Genomic DNA, 13657 nt, shown 5'->3' with positions numbered 1-13657 from the left:
AGGGGAGAGGGGAGAGGAGAGGTGGGCAGGGGAGAGGGAAGAAGAGAGGTGGGCAGGGGAGAGGGGAGAGGAGAGGTGGGCAGGGAAGGGACTGGGAGAAGAGGGAGAGGAGACTGCAGTCGGGATGTAATAAATGAGAGAATGAAAATTAAAAACTGTTTTCACAAAACAGTGAGAAGCACAATTTTTATCTACACATTAAAGAAGGGCTAGACCACAGGTGTCCTTAGAAAAGAACTAGAGATTGTGTGTGTGCGTGTGTGTGTGAGTGTGTGTGTGTGTGTGTGTGTGTGTGTGATCTAGCCTTCCTTAACTCTAGAATGACACTGTATGGTCAAACTTGTTTGTTTTGTTTGCCTATGTACTGGAAACTAGGAAAAGAAATTCTTTGTTCTCAGAACATGAAGCACAGGAGAAATTTCAGAGTAGAGAGGTTTTTCTTTTGGTGTTAGCAATTGAAACTAGTCTTCTGCATGTTCAGAGGCAGACCACCACTAAACTCGTCTTCACTGCACAATGTCCCCGTGTGTGGATACACACTTGTAGGTCTACCAGAACGTGCACTCGCTCATTCATAAGCATGAATGGACCAGGGGATGCCTGGCCCCCCTTCTCTTGCACTGGAATTATAGGCAGGACCGTGTCTATTACTAAATTACAGGCATTTACTGGCTTCAGGTGATCTGAACTTCAGTTTTCATAGGTGTATGCAAGTGCTTTACCCATAACCATTTCCCTGTTCCCCTCCCCCCAGCTCCTTCTATCCATGCTCTGCAACCTGCTCCCCTCACTTGTTTTTTTGTAAAATAAAGGCCCATCTCAATTTTGGCAGTATTGTTTCTGTCCTGAATTGCTTCATTTTTAAGTTTATTTCTTCTCACGTATACAGAATGTGTTTTGTCTGCATCCGTGTCTGTGCACGCGGAGGCCAGAAGCAGCTACTCAATCTGCTGGAACTGGAGTTGCTGACGGCTATGGGCTGCCATGCGGATGCTGGGACTTGAACCTGGGTCCTCTGGAAGAGGGCTCAGGGCTCCTAAGTCCCCCCAGCTCCTCATTATTTCATTTTCAGAGTTGTTCCCTCTGAACAGTGGGGTAGGAATGAGAATGTTCCTACACAGTTGTGCAGACGGCTGTAGGTAACCCACATAGGGTTTCCCACAGTCCACTGTAAGAGAGCTTGTCGTCTACAATGAAAATGAACCAATTTTCAAGTTTACGACACAGCCGTGCAGGCTCTAAGAATGAGACTGCCAATCCTCTCAAAAATGAGAGCAGCAAGCAAGCTCATAGAACGATCCGGACAACGTGACCAAGAGAGAGAATTTGGCCTTCGAGAGAACCAGGTGGGCTGACTCACTCGCAGACGTGCTGCACTGGTTGTTTTCTGTTTGCAAAGTAGTAGAAGTTATTTAAGCACACAGCCACAATCTAACTGTAACCTATTATGGACCATACACAATGAGCAGGCTAAAGCGCACACAGGATGCCAGGAGCTCGCAGCCCTCATTCCATCTTTCTCTCATGTTCCACTGAACAGATTCCACAGTTACTGGGAATCCCGAGATCTCCCTGGAGGTAATGCCAGAGGTCAGCGTTACAGATGGAAGCTCTGCTTCTCCTCAGAGCCAAGCTTCCCCCGGAGCTCCAGAGCACGACACAGAGGGGTGAAGAGTTTTATAAAGTGAATATACAAACCTGTAAGTAACCCATCTCTATCAAATGTCTTTTAGCAAAATAAAATGAGCCATTCTCATATAACTCTCCATCCCAGTCTTGTCGACGAGGTCGTTTAGCTGGATTCAAGTTCAGAGGCTCAGTCACTTCACGAACTAAAAGCAAAGCCACAGTGGTCTACATTACTTTGAATAGACACTGTTCACTTAGTAACTTTAAAAGCACAAATAAAAATCCCCCCGGAATGCAGACATCTGTATCTAGAGAAGTAACGGTACTACTGGAAAGGGACAACGGCTAGCACTCCTAATGATCGCCTCTCCCTTTAAATACTTAGTATCAGAAAGGTATTTCATGAAGAAATTCAGAGACTCAGTGTTACGGGATGCACACAGGTTCTGTGGTTTTGGAGGCATGCATCAACCTTTAAACAGTTCCAAGGAGTATGACTTGCCATCAAATATCATTCTGTGCTTAACCTCCTGAGTCTGTCTCATTATTTCCAGATGCAGATCCACAGTGTGTGCATTTATCTAACATGGGTAGAAAGTGCTTTCATGGAACTGTCATAGAAAACTAAGGACTTTCCCTTTAAAACACTGAAAGTTTCATTTAACCCAGGCTGGCCTCAAATTCCCTACTTAGCTGAGTATCACTTTAACTTCTGATGTTGCTGGTTCCACTTCCTGAGTGATGGATAACATGACAGCCATGTGACACCATGCCCAGTACTATACAGTGCTGAGATCTGAAATCAAAGACTTATGTATGCATATATTGTGTATTGACAGGCAGCTAAAAATCAATGATTCAACAAGATGGCCAGGACAAGCCCTTCTCCTGGGGAACACATTATGGAGACGTGAGGATGGTGAGCAAGCTCACACTTGGCCCAAGCAGACTATGCTGAATGCAGACCTGAGGAGCAATTCTAACTGATGGATGTGGGCTACGGACTGTCAGGCACAAGAAACACAACTCTAACATCAGTTCTACCTACCACCAAGTCCCTGTGCAGGGGACAGGCTGGAAGACTGGGCAAGAGCCTTACAGGATCATGGGACTAGTTCTGTCCTTTCCTCACAGCACCATGTATTGGCATCTCCTGTCCTCACAGCACCATGTATTGGCATCTCCTGTCCTCACAGCACCATGTGTTGGCATCTCCTGTCCTTAAAGAACTATGTGCTAGAATCTCCTGCCCTGTCTACAGTAGCTGAGAGTTGGCTAACTCTACCTACAAGACCTTCCTGTAATGTCACCTGTACTGGGCAGCAGACTGGAATTACAGTCTAGTGAATCTAGTACAATGCATCACCATCATCAGTCCCTTATTCATGTGTCTCACAGAGAAGGTACGTGCTCTCTGAAGGGAAATGTGGACTCCAATGTTTATGGCAAGTGCTTGCCACATCATGAGCCACTCAGAGAAGCAGAACTATGAAAGCCATATTCAAGAGCAAGAACAGGAGGAGAAAGGACTCAGAGAAAGGAACAAAAATGCTAGAATTTGCACCAAAAACTTTTCCATAATTGCCATAAATATGCTAAAGACATTAAAGAAAAAAGCTTGAAATGGATAAACATGGAAATTTCAACAGGGAATGAATAAATTCAAATATGAAGACTAGGGAAAAAACTGAAGTAATTCAACAGCTAAACTGGCTAAAGAGATAATTAATATACTCTAACACACACCAGCTAGGATTCACTGATTGCTAAAAACTGAGCAAAAAAATAGAGCAGAGCCAACAGAGAAATACAAACCAGAAACAAAAAACTAACTTAGTATGGATTCCAGGAAGAGGACAAAGAAAACATGCAGAAAACCATCTCAGGGCTAGCACACACTAGCAAGAGTTTCTTCTAGCCTACTGCTGGAGAACTAAGAAAAGCAGAGCCACACCATGCTGTGGAGAAGAGAAACCAGAGACTTAAGAGCAGCTAGACTTGGAGAAATTAATGATCATGGATATGGTGGCCAGTTATCACTCAGAAAAACAAAAAGACAGAAGGCATCTTCATGCTGCAGCTTCAGAAACCAATCTTCAAATGCCAGAAATCAATTACCATGTTGTAAATATTATCAACAAGGCCCTGTGACCCCTTAACTCACTCTAAATCACAGGCATACAGTGTGCGCTTTTTCCTTCTATTTGGTGTGTGCACAGGTCTATGATGGTGACACATGTAAGAACGTGGCTCTATGTGTGGGGTGTATATGAGTGCAGGCCTGACATCTGCCTCAGGCATTTTCCTCAATCTTTCTGTAGTTTATTTTGTGCAGCTGAGTCTCTCATCAAACCTAGAGCTTGCAGACTAATGACTCTAGCCAGCTAACTTCTCCCAAGATTCCCTTGTCTCTGTCTACCAAGTGCTGAGCCTATGGAAGGCTGTCATGCCTAACCATCTTTTACACATTTTAAGCATCAGAACCACATGTTATGGTGAATGCCACAGCCGTCTCCACATTCCCCTGCCGTATGTATCTCTACTTTTAAGAGACATTTGAGTTTGCATGGTCAGTACTTCCAGCATGAGTGCTGCTAGGATCACCACACTGGACAGCACATCTACTGTAACAAGTGCAGAAAATGTCACAGGAAACCTGTGACGTACTGATTACACAGCAGCTATGACTTTATAAATAGGCAATATAACAGAGCCCAAGAAATGCCAGCCTGGTTTAGATGCCACCCATCAGCAGTATTCTGCTTCTCAGGGGCTGCAAAGGGTCAGAGACCACGAAGAGATGAAAGAGCTGTCCTCAGCACCCACTCTGTGTGTCATGACCTGTTTACTCAGTCACTCTCAGCTTCTTTCAGATGTATGGTCGTACTTAGGGACCTGTCATATCTTTACCCTAAATATTTGCTGAGTTAAATTTAACTAGCACATCACCCCACCACTCACTCTAACTTCAGGATTTCCCTGGGGAGGGTCTGGTCTGATGTGTCTGGCGCTCCCCTAAGAGGCCAAGAACAAACACAAAGTTTGTGCTCTGCCCAATTCTGCCATATCACAGGCTAACAGAAACACAGGCTAGAATGTCTAAAGAGTGGGGGATGAACTGATTTGGTTTATAACAAGATTTAGACTGGATCCTGTCATTGCCCACTGCAGCTGTACATCAAGTGCTTTTACTGTTCCTTTATACGTAAGTACACTAGCTGTCCTCAGACACCCCAGAAGAGGGCATCAGATCTCATTACAGACAGTTGTGAGCCACCATGTGGTTGCTGGGATTTGAACTCAGTACCTCTGGAAGAGCAGACAGTGCTCTTAACTGCTGAGCATCTCTCCAGCCCATTCTTACTGTTCCTTAGCTCTCTTTCTGCTAACAATGTTTATACTAATAAAACAAAACAAATCTTGACTTTTAGTGCAGTGAGTTGGTTACCTCCTTTCTGAATTTCACTCCATCGAAACTGATGGCGTCTCACAACGGAGAAGACAGAGTCATACCCTTCTTCTCGGATCATTTCTGCAACCTTCTGGAGGTCAGTGGGATGTAAACATGGAGACGTAGCTTGGATATTCCCCACAATGTCAACCTCTGAAGAGGACAACACAAGGGGAAGGCGTCAACCACCACCCTGGTGATCACACACTACTGACATCTTATGAAATGTCCACACAACTTGGGACTATCTGAATGGAGAAGTCAAACTCATACCATTGTGATAGTTCAGGAATTCTACGATGGCGTCTAGTGAGGTAGAGCTGTCTTTGGACGTTTCAGAACTTCTTCGATGAACCTGGGCACCAAACTGTTTGGCCACATTCTCAATTTCATCATGGTCTGTTGAAACCCACACACTGTTTGGACAGTAAAAAGAGAGTTAAATAACCAAGTCACCAGAAGATACGGCCAACAGAAAGACGGAGCTTGGCGTTGGAAGAGTTTTTGCACAAGTACAGCAACATTAATCTAGGTATCATGGTATGTGGACCCTCAAGGCTCAGGAGGCAGGTTGGGTGATGTCCTGAGTCCCAGGACAGCTAGTGCCACATAGGGAGACCTTGTTTCAACCCTCCCCCCAAAAAACCAAAACAAACAAAAACAGAGATCCAAAACAATGCAAAAAAACCAAAAAACAAAAAAAGTAGCACAAATAAAATGTTATTTAGATTCAAAATTCTATTTCTACAAACTAGGAAAAAGGAACTCAGTCTACAACCTAGGAAAAATTAACTCAGTATTTGTAAGATAGCCACAGACTAAGTTAATATATCACTAGAAGTCAAATCTAAAGCAAGCTGAAGATGATTTGCCAGTTTAGACCCAAAATATCATACACAGGACAGTGACACGTATGTAACAGTACACTGGTCTTGGCTTAACTGAAATAGTTTTTAGCTTAGAAAAGAGTCAATATCCAGACTTGGGTTCACCGGACCAGAAAATCCAACTTTATGCTTAAAGCAGTGAGCATGTGGACCCCTGAGAACTCACCACTGTGGCAGAGACCATGGCTGCACTGGCTGGGAATGCCTACCTCTAAGCACTGCAGCTCAGCTGCCTACTGCGCTCTGTATGCCCGAGACAGAGAGCAAAGTGCTTCTCTGTGGGGACAAAACAGTGAAGCTCTCTCTTCTGAACCTTCACAAACTCCCATTTCTAGGCATAGAAGACATAAATGTTACTTGGAGCACAATGCTTTAATAATGGTAGAATGAGGTATTTCAAGTTTGGACTCTGTCATACACATGGACTCTTTTCTTTCTGTCCGATTCATTCAGCATTTACGGAGAGAAAAAGAATATACATGCCCTATTCCCAAGATCACTTAAGAAAGGAAAAATTCCTAACCTCTAGATTTCATTTATTAAGTTCATAAATTCCCTTTAGCACTTGTAGAAAGCGGATTTAAGGGCTGGAAAGATGATTTCTGTGGGTGAGTGTATTTGCTAGGTGGTCTGAGTTCAAACCTCTAGTCCCCATTGACAAAAGCCAGACATGGCTGTGTGTACCTGTAACCAAGAATTCTGACAGACAGAAACAGGAGGATTGCTGGTGACTGGTGTCTGCCAGGCTAGATCCAACCTCAGTGAGACCCTGCCTCATGGAATCAGGTAGAGAGTGATGCAGGAGGATATCTGACCTTCTCTGGCCTGACCACACCTTCCCCTCCCCACCCCCCCACTGCCCACCACCACCTACATAAGGTTACATAATTGAGGATTTAAATCCAAGGATAAAGTCAATAAGCCCCCACCTCCTTTGTTAATGTTTTTTCCTCAAAGGAAAGGAAGGAAGCCAGGTAAACAAGATGGTTCCATGTAAATGGCCAAGTCTCTCAGCACTGACTTATGTCACCTGCTGCAAAGTAAACGTGCTCATGATTACTTTTGTGCTGTAAATGGTTTGGTGGCAGATTGCCCACCCCTAGTGGAACACTGATGCTAATGAAACAATTGAGCTGGGTTTTGAACATGCAAGTGAAGGGAAGGACAAGGAGAACACAGAAAAATAAAGGGGAGTGCAGGCACAGGTCTCCTGGCATTTACTTTACAGCTCAAAGCTGGGTGATGATTCACCAGTGGAGGTTTCAGGGATCACCTTTAAATGTTTGTAAGATCAATTAAAAAGTTCATCAGCTTGTCCCCCCTTCCTCCTTTCTCTCATTCCTTCATCCCAGAAGTGTTTGCTGCGGTCTATCTGTCCCAGGAACTACTCTGGACTCGGGTTTGACAGCTCAAGCATGACAACGTTTCCGTAGAGACAGGCCCATATGATGTGATACCTCCAGCTAAGCAGTCAGGGAGAGACGTGAGAATCAACTCAGTGCCCACGCTTCTTCTAATACCCTCCCTTCCCTAAACCCTTTATAGTTCTTGTCTACTGCACACTTGGCTTGGGTTTGATGAATGGCTGGACTAGAGAGTGGCTACGAGCAGCAATGGCTCAGCACAGCACAGGTGGTGCTGACTACAGGTGTGCCTATAGCTATGGGCATCGAATATAAGCTGCCTGTCACAGAAGGAAGAGGCACTGAAACAGGAGACGTAACAACAAACTGTGTACTGGGTCATTTAATCTGGAAGAAAGTGAAAAGCTTTGTGTATGTGACATGTGACAACATACTTAACACAGGGAGCAGGTAGACAGACCTTTCTTTGGTTGAGGGCAATCAGATGGAATGGGTAAGTGAAAGTACGACTGAGAATGAGCAGACCTAAAAACAACTCCAGGAAGTAAATGTCAGTGGCTTTAATCTGGAATGAACTGATGCTCCACCTAACTCAACACAAGACCAGCCATGGTGCCTGGGACAACTCCTTTGAACCACAAAGTGTCATTTCAGGGATGATAACAGAGCACAGGGCCCTCACAAATCACAAACCTGAAGGCTTGGAAATGAAACTAAAATGTATGCCAATTTTCACCCACTGTATTATACAAGAGTCAAAAGATCAGCTTATTCTCAGATGTGCTCACACCATGCTGACGCATGATTGAAATTCATGGGTCTTCCAAGCTCGAGGAACAGCTTTCTGGCGACTATGCTCACCAGCCAGTTTTCAGACAGCTGACTGTTTTAGGAGAGGTTAGTAACCTGGAAAAGTTCTGTTAGCTTCTATCATGTGCAGGCTGAAAACTCTGCCCCAAATCCCTGTCAAAACATGGCTCTGAACAAAAGAATCTCAGTCTCTGGTCCTGAAAAACCACGTCAGGCCACCAAACACTTCTTGGTCTCCTCCTACCCTAAGTGTTTGCTGAAGGAAGAGAAGCAAGAGCTGCAGGCAGGAGGATGCTTCCAAGTCCTCCAGGCTCCTACAAAGCTAGTTCAATCGCAATCTATACACTTTCACTAAGGATCTAAGATACACTGCTTACCAGAATGAGTGGGACAGTGTCCCTCAGACTGTGTAATGTTCTACTGGTGTACAGCCACACTCCATTCATGCCCACTTTTATAACATACAGGCTCAGAACTGAGAAATTACAACAGAGACCATCTGGCCTGCAAAACTGGCAATATATACTATGTGGTCCTGTCTAGAAAAAGTCTGGTGAAATCTGCAAGGCAGAATAAAGACACATTTCCACTAACTGTCCAAAGTCAATGGAAAGGCATTTTCAGGATTACTAATTCTTCACTTAAAAGCAAGGGCACCATGGCCCATGCGAAGAGACAGATGGTTCCAAGAGCATTTGATACAAAGAAACACTGCCAGTTAGCATCAGGGCTGAGTGTACATTATCTCTCTGAATCCCCAATGAGCCTCTCCTCTGAGGTGTACGTTCAAGTCCACCCTGTACAAAAGGGGCAGTGGTGCCTTGACTACCACACGGTGAGGCTATGGTCTACACCCTTACCACTCTACAATGCTGGCTCCAAACTGGGACACAAAGTAGCAGTACTGGACTCCTTTTCAGAGTGGGTCAACAGAGACTCAGGTGAGCACTGCTGGTCCCTCCTCTCACCCCATTAATCTTGACAGGTAGCAGGCACCACCAGGAATAGAGTGAGGTCCATCAGACAGGTTAGAGGGTAGAGCTGGTCAGCTCAAGCTACTGGCCCACGGAAGGGATTTAGTCCTCCTAGTTGCTGTTATTGCAAAAAGTGCCACAGGCAGCTCAAAGAACCACAAGACCAGCAAGGACTCATGTCCTCCACAGATGGAGGACTGCTACAGAGAAGCCAATGCTCGCTCCATTCTTAGTGGGGTTTTGTGCAGGTAAATCTACATTTTTTTTCCACTTTATGTATGTGGTGTGCAGGGATGAGGGGCACACAAATGCCTCTGTGTGTGGAGGAGTCTGTTCTGTCCTTCCACTACGTGGATGCCAGGGATCAAATTCAGATTCTTGGGCTTGGTAACAAGTGTAGTTATCTGCTGAGCTAGCTCACCAGTGGACCCCCCAGGCCCCCATAGATACGTTCCAATAAATGAAGCAGGGATTTCCTAGCAAAATCTCCAACGTCTGCTATTCACTGCTCGCTGATCTTCTCACCTCACAATCTCTCCTCACTTGGTAACTGTTCTTTAGCTTTCCTCATGATGCTTCAGTGAGGGCTGCCAGTGGATTCGTGAGGTGGGACTGACTCTATGACAGGCACTGTGTTCTACTTACCACAGTGATTGGCTTGAGGATGAGTCAGGGATGCAGTGGGGTCCGATGAGGTGAAGATTGTAAAACGTAAAGGTGAGCAGACCTGACTGCACCTCAGAGACACAGGTGCTGCTAACCACCTCAGACTAACCACCTCAGACACTAACAAGTACAAAGGGCATGCTGTACTCCACAGCACTGCAATAAGGAAGAAACTAGACTCCAATATCCTGAAACCAGAAACCGGAAGCATTTTTAAAGACCGGAGAGGCAAGGGAGAGGCACCAAGAGGTGTCCAGTCAGTCCACATTAAGAACCATCTGGATTCACGGACAGTTTATAGAGAGGACGAGAAACAAGTGCCTATGCTCATGACAGGGACAAAAATGCAAGTTCAAGAGCGAGGCGCCTGCTGTGGCTTATCTTCCCACAGGGGCTGAGGAGATGTACATTGCAGGTCCACAGTTCACTTCAACAGGGAAGGCGTGCACACACCTGTACAGTCCTATCATGGAGGAAAGACAGTTTCTATGACTGAAAACTTCCTAAGCTCACTCTGTAAAAGAGGGCTTAGGGGTCTCTGTGCCCATCGTGACTTCCCTGGAACAAACTGGAGGTACTGTGACTTTTCAGGTGGGAATGTCATGAGAACAGGACCAAATTAGGGATATGGTCTTAAGCTGACAAAGACTATGGTCATGTATGCAGAGGCAGAAGGATCTTGTAACACTCTGCTTGACATAAGAAAGACATAAAGCCTATCCTAAAACAAGAAAGTGAAGATTCTTGTGACAGAGCATGCCGTCTTGTGTACTTACAATAACGAATCTCATCCGCTATCACACATGTTCTGCATGCTGCTCAGCTGTGGTAGTTGTGGTCTAAGGAAAGATTTATTGTGGCTCACTTTTTGAGGTCTTTCTATAGTTGCTTGGCTCAAACACTGTGGCCTATGATGGGCAGAGTATCATGGGAGAGAGCACAGTGCAGCAGAGATGCCCACCTCATGGCAGCCAGGAAGCGCAAAGGCACTTGGACATCACAGCCTGTGTCATGGACTAGCAAGCATGTTTTTCACTCTGCTTTGCCACACTCCCCAAAGAATTAACCAATAGGGGCAGCCTTGACTGCAAAGGGTAAGAGAAACTGTCAGGAAGACAGCTATCGTCACATCACCTCCTAACCATCACCTTTCAAGCTTACAAGGATCAGGAATGCCTGCCGACACCTGGATGTCAGACCATCAAGAGAGTAGACAACCAAGAAAACAGATGACCATCTTGTGTCCATGTGACTCCTCAGAAGCCCTGCATAAGCTTCACAGTGCCACCTCTGGAGAGATGGAACAGGGATGACATGACACCTTCCACCGGCCAGCTTGTGCCCAATAAGCCTTATTACTTCCTATCAGTGTCCATGGCTCCAGAGGGGGCATGGGGCTGCACCTGTCATGGTTCTATATGGGCTGGCTCCTGCTGCTGCCCTTGCCTCAAGACGGCAGTACCAGTCACACAGTAGGAGACAGCATTTGCTGAATAAAAGATTATCTTTTGTTCTTAAGCCTAATTATTGGACATAAAGACTTACTCTTTGTGTATGTGGTATATGTTTTTGTGTGAGTACATGTATGAATGCCTTGGTAAGTGAAGAGGTCAGAGAGCAACCTCAGGCACTGGTCCTCACATGCTACCTTGTTTGAGACAGGGTCTCTCTTTTGTTGTTCCTTGGGTACATCAAGCTGACTATCCCACGAGTTTCTAGATTCTCCCATCTTGCTATAATTACAGATGCATTAGTCTCTCACTTGGATTTTATGTAGGTTCAGGGAATGAGATCTCAGCTTCTCAGGCTTACATGGCAAGCATTCTGCCCACTGAGGCATATCCTCTATCAATTACCCCCACTCCCCCCCTTAAAAGGTTGTATACTGTGAATGTGTCAGTGTGCGTGCAAGAGCCTGTGGAGATCAGAAAATGATATCCAATCTCCTGGTGCTGGAGTTACAGGCAGTTGTGAGCTATCCAACAATGGTGCTGAGAACTGAACTTGGGTCCTCTGGAAAAATAGTATGTGCTCTCAAGCACTGGGCCATAGCACTGGGCCATAAGCACTGGGCCATAAGCACTGGGCCATAGCACTGGGCCATAGCACTGGGCCATTTCTCTGGTTCTACCATTACCCTTTCTGAATCCACTCTGAAAATCATTTCCTGACATGAGACCAGAGAATCATAAATAATAATTTTGTTCTCAATCTATGGTCAATATGACTTCAAACTCTTTCCCCTTCACAGATGTTACTTTGTCCCTGTGGCCTATACATAATTAACTTCTCCTTTGCAGTCTGCATTCTGAGAGGTTTAAAAACACAAAACCAAACGTGAGTTCCCTAAGGGCTAGAACTGTGCATGGACCACCTTGCTATTTCCTTGCATTTGTGTGGCAAAAAGTGGGGCTCAAAAAGTGTTTACTGGGCTGACCCAAACCCCGACCTTCCCTATCTCTCCTTAGCACACTTCCCTTACGTGCTGCTTCTTTGGCTCCACCCAGAGCTTCCTTTGAGTCAAAACACAAAGACAACTAATACATTTATATCTTTTGCTATCCCATTTTTAAACAATGTTGGTTGGATGAAAAAAAAAATCTACCTTCATAATATGGGGAATCACTAGTCTTCAGAATCAATCATCTTAAAAAACAAACCGTCAAAAGGAAGCAATAAATTCAAGCATAATTAGGTTGCAGCTAGCCTGGGCATTTAAATTCATTGTTGGCAAAGGGTTTTCTCTCCCTCCTTTGATGAATGGCATCAACTTGTAACTCCTGCCAACCCGGTGGAGGCCGAGAGGATGCAGAGATAAAACTGCCCTTAGTGAGGCCAAAGTTCAAGAGGTAGGCTAAACCCATTCACACCCATAAAACAGTCATACCTCGTACACACGTAGGGACCATTTCCTCTTTGTGCTGACTCACAGCCTCACAGACAGACGATTTTTTTTTTTCCCCAAAGGTGAGGATAGACTAAGCTGGAGAGCCCCAACTCTGGACTCCATTCATGCACCTGCTGCCTCCCGGGCCTGGCAGCGCCCGGCAGCCAGCGCAGCCCAGAGGGCACGGGCGGCCCAGGGTCAGGCCTGGGGACCCCGACCCCCGACCCTGGCCCCGGGCCCCGCTCCCGCACGTGCGCACCTCTGGAAGACCCCCGCGTCCAGGGCGGCGCGCAGGACCCAGCCAATGAGCGGAACCCCCGCCAGGCGCTTGATGTTCTTCAGTGGGATGCCTTTGCTGCCGCCGCGGGCCAGCACCAGCGCTGCCAGGTGCGGCGGCTTCTCTAGGCCGCGCCCCGCGCCCCGGCTGCGCTGCAGCTTCGGGGGCCGGCCCCGGGACGGCCGTCCGCGCGGGGCGGGCCCCGACGTGGCGGCCCCCTTCTCCAGCGCGTCCATCTTCCTCCCACGCCGCCGCCCCAACGTCTCCACATCCGGGAGCTCGGCCCCGCCGACTCCACTCGGTACCGCCCGCCTGCTGTGGCAGCTGTAGCCCACGCCCACGGCTCGGTCAGCCCCGGGGCACGCTGGGAGTTGTAGTTCGCCGCGCCAACACCTTGTAGAGGGCCGGCCAGGTGAACTCAGGGGAGCAGCTAGCTGAATGGCACTTTAGGCGGTGTTCAGTAATGTCTGGAGATTTCTAAAATAAACGAAAATTAGTCCTCCTCCACTCATTCTCTCCCCTGCAGCCTCTTTTCGTCCTCCCATTTCTCTCTCCCCTTAAACCTTCCTCCAGTTCTTCTCCCTCTCCAACCACGCCCCATCCCCATCCCCATCAACACAGTAGGAAACTTCAAGTAATGAGAACCTGAGTCGGGTTTACTGGGCAGTAAGCCCTAGCCATAAAGAATTGCTTAGTCCCAGCCTAATTGTTC

The 13657-nt window shown here is 46.5% G+C and overlaps 2 protein-coding genes across 2 annotated transcripts in view; one reads left to right on the top strand and one right to left on the bottom strand.

Annotated features, from left to right (window-relative positions):
- Nucleotides 1-1626, top strand: part of LOC116099769 (sulfotransferase 6B1-like) — a 41501-nt gene extending 39875 nt beyond the window's left edge. Inside the window, exon 7 of the transcript XR_004122374.1 lies at nucleotides 1541-1626. The gene's annotated coding sequence lies outside the window, so the exon portion shown is untranslated. The remainder of the gene's footprint in view (nucleotides 1-1540) is intronic.
- Nucleotides 1-13267, bottom strand: part of Cmas (cytidine monophosphate N-acetylneuraminic acid synthetase) — a 19787-nt gene extending 6520 nt beyond the window's left edge. The window contains exons 1-4 of the mRNA XM_031383820.1: nucleotides 12928-13267; nucleotides 5354-5496; nucleotides 5078-5233; nucleotides 1699-1832 (exon numbers count right to left, since the gene is read on the bottom strand). Of these exons, the coding sequence (XP_031239680.1) occupies nucleotides 1699-1832; nucleotides 5078-5233; nucleotides 5354-5496; nucleotides 12928-13181 (687 nt within the window). The 5' untranslated portion in view covers nucleotides 13182-13267. The remainder of the gene's footprint in view (nucleotides 1-1698; nucleotides 1833-5077; nucleotides 5234-5353; nucleotides 5497-12927) is intronic.
- Nucleotides 13268-13657: the final 390 nt, after the last annotated feature.

Source organism: Mastomys coucha, unplaced genomic scaffold (genome assembly GCF_008632895.1).
Source record: "Mastomys coucha isolate ucsf_1 unplaced genomic scaffold, UCSF_Mcou_1 pScaffold20, whole genome shotgun sequence".
Taxonomy (NCBI): domain Eukaryota; kingdom Metazoa; phylum Chordata; class Mammalia; order Rodentia; family Muridae; genus Mastomys; species Mastomys coucha.
This window is presented reverse-complemented; position numbering and strand designations above follow the sequence as displayed.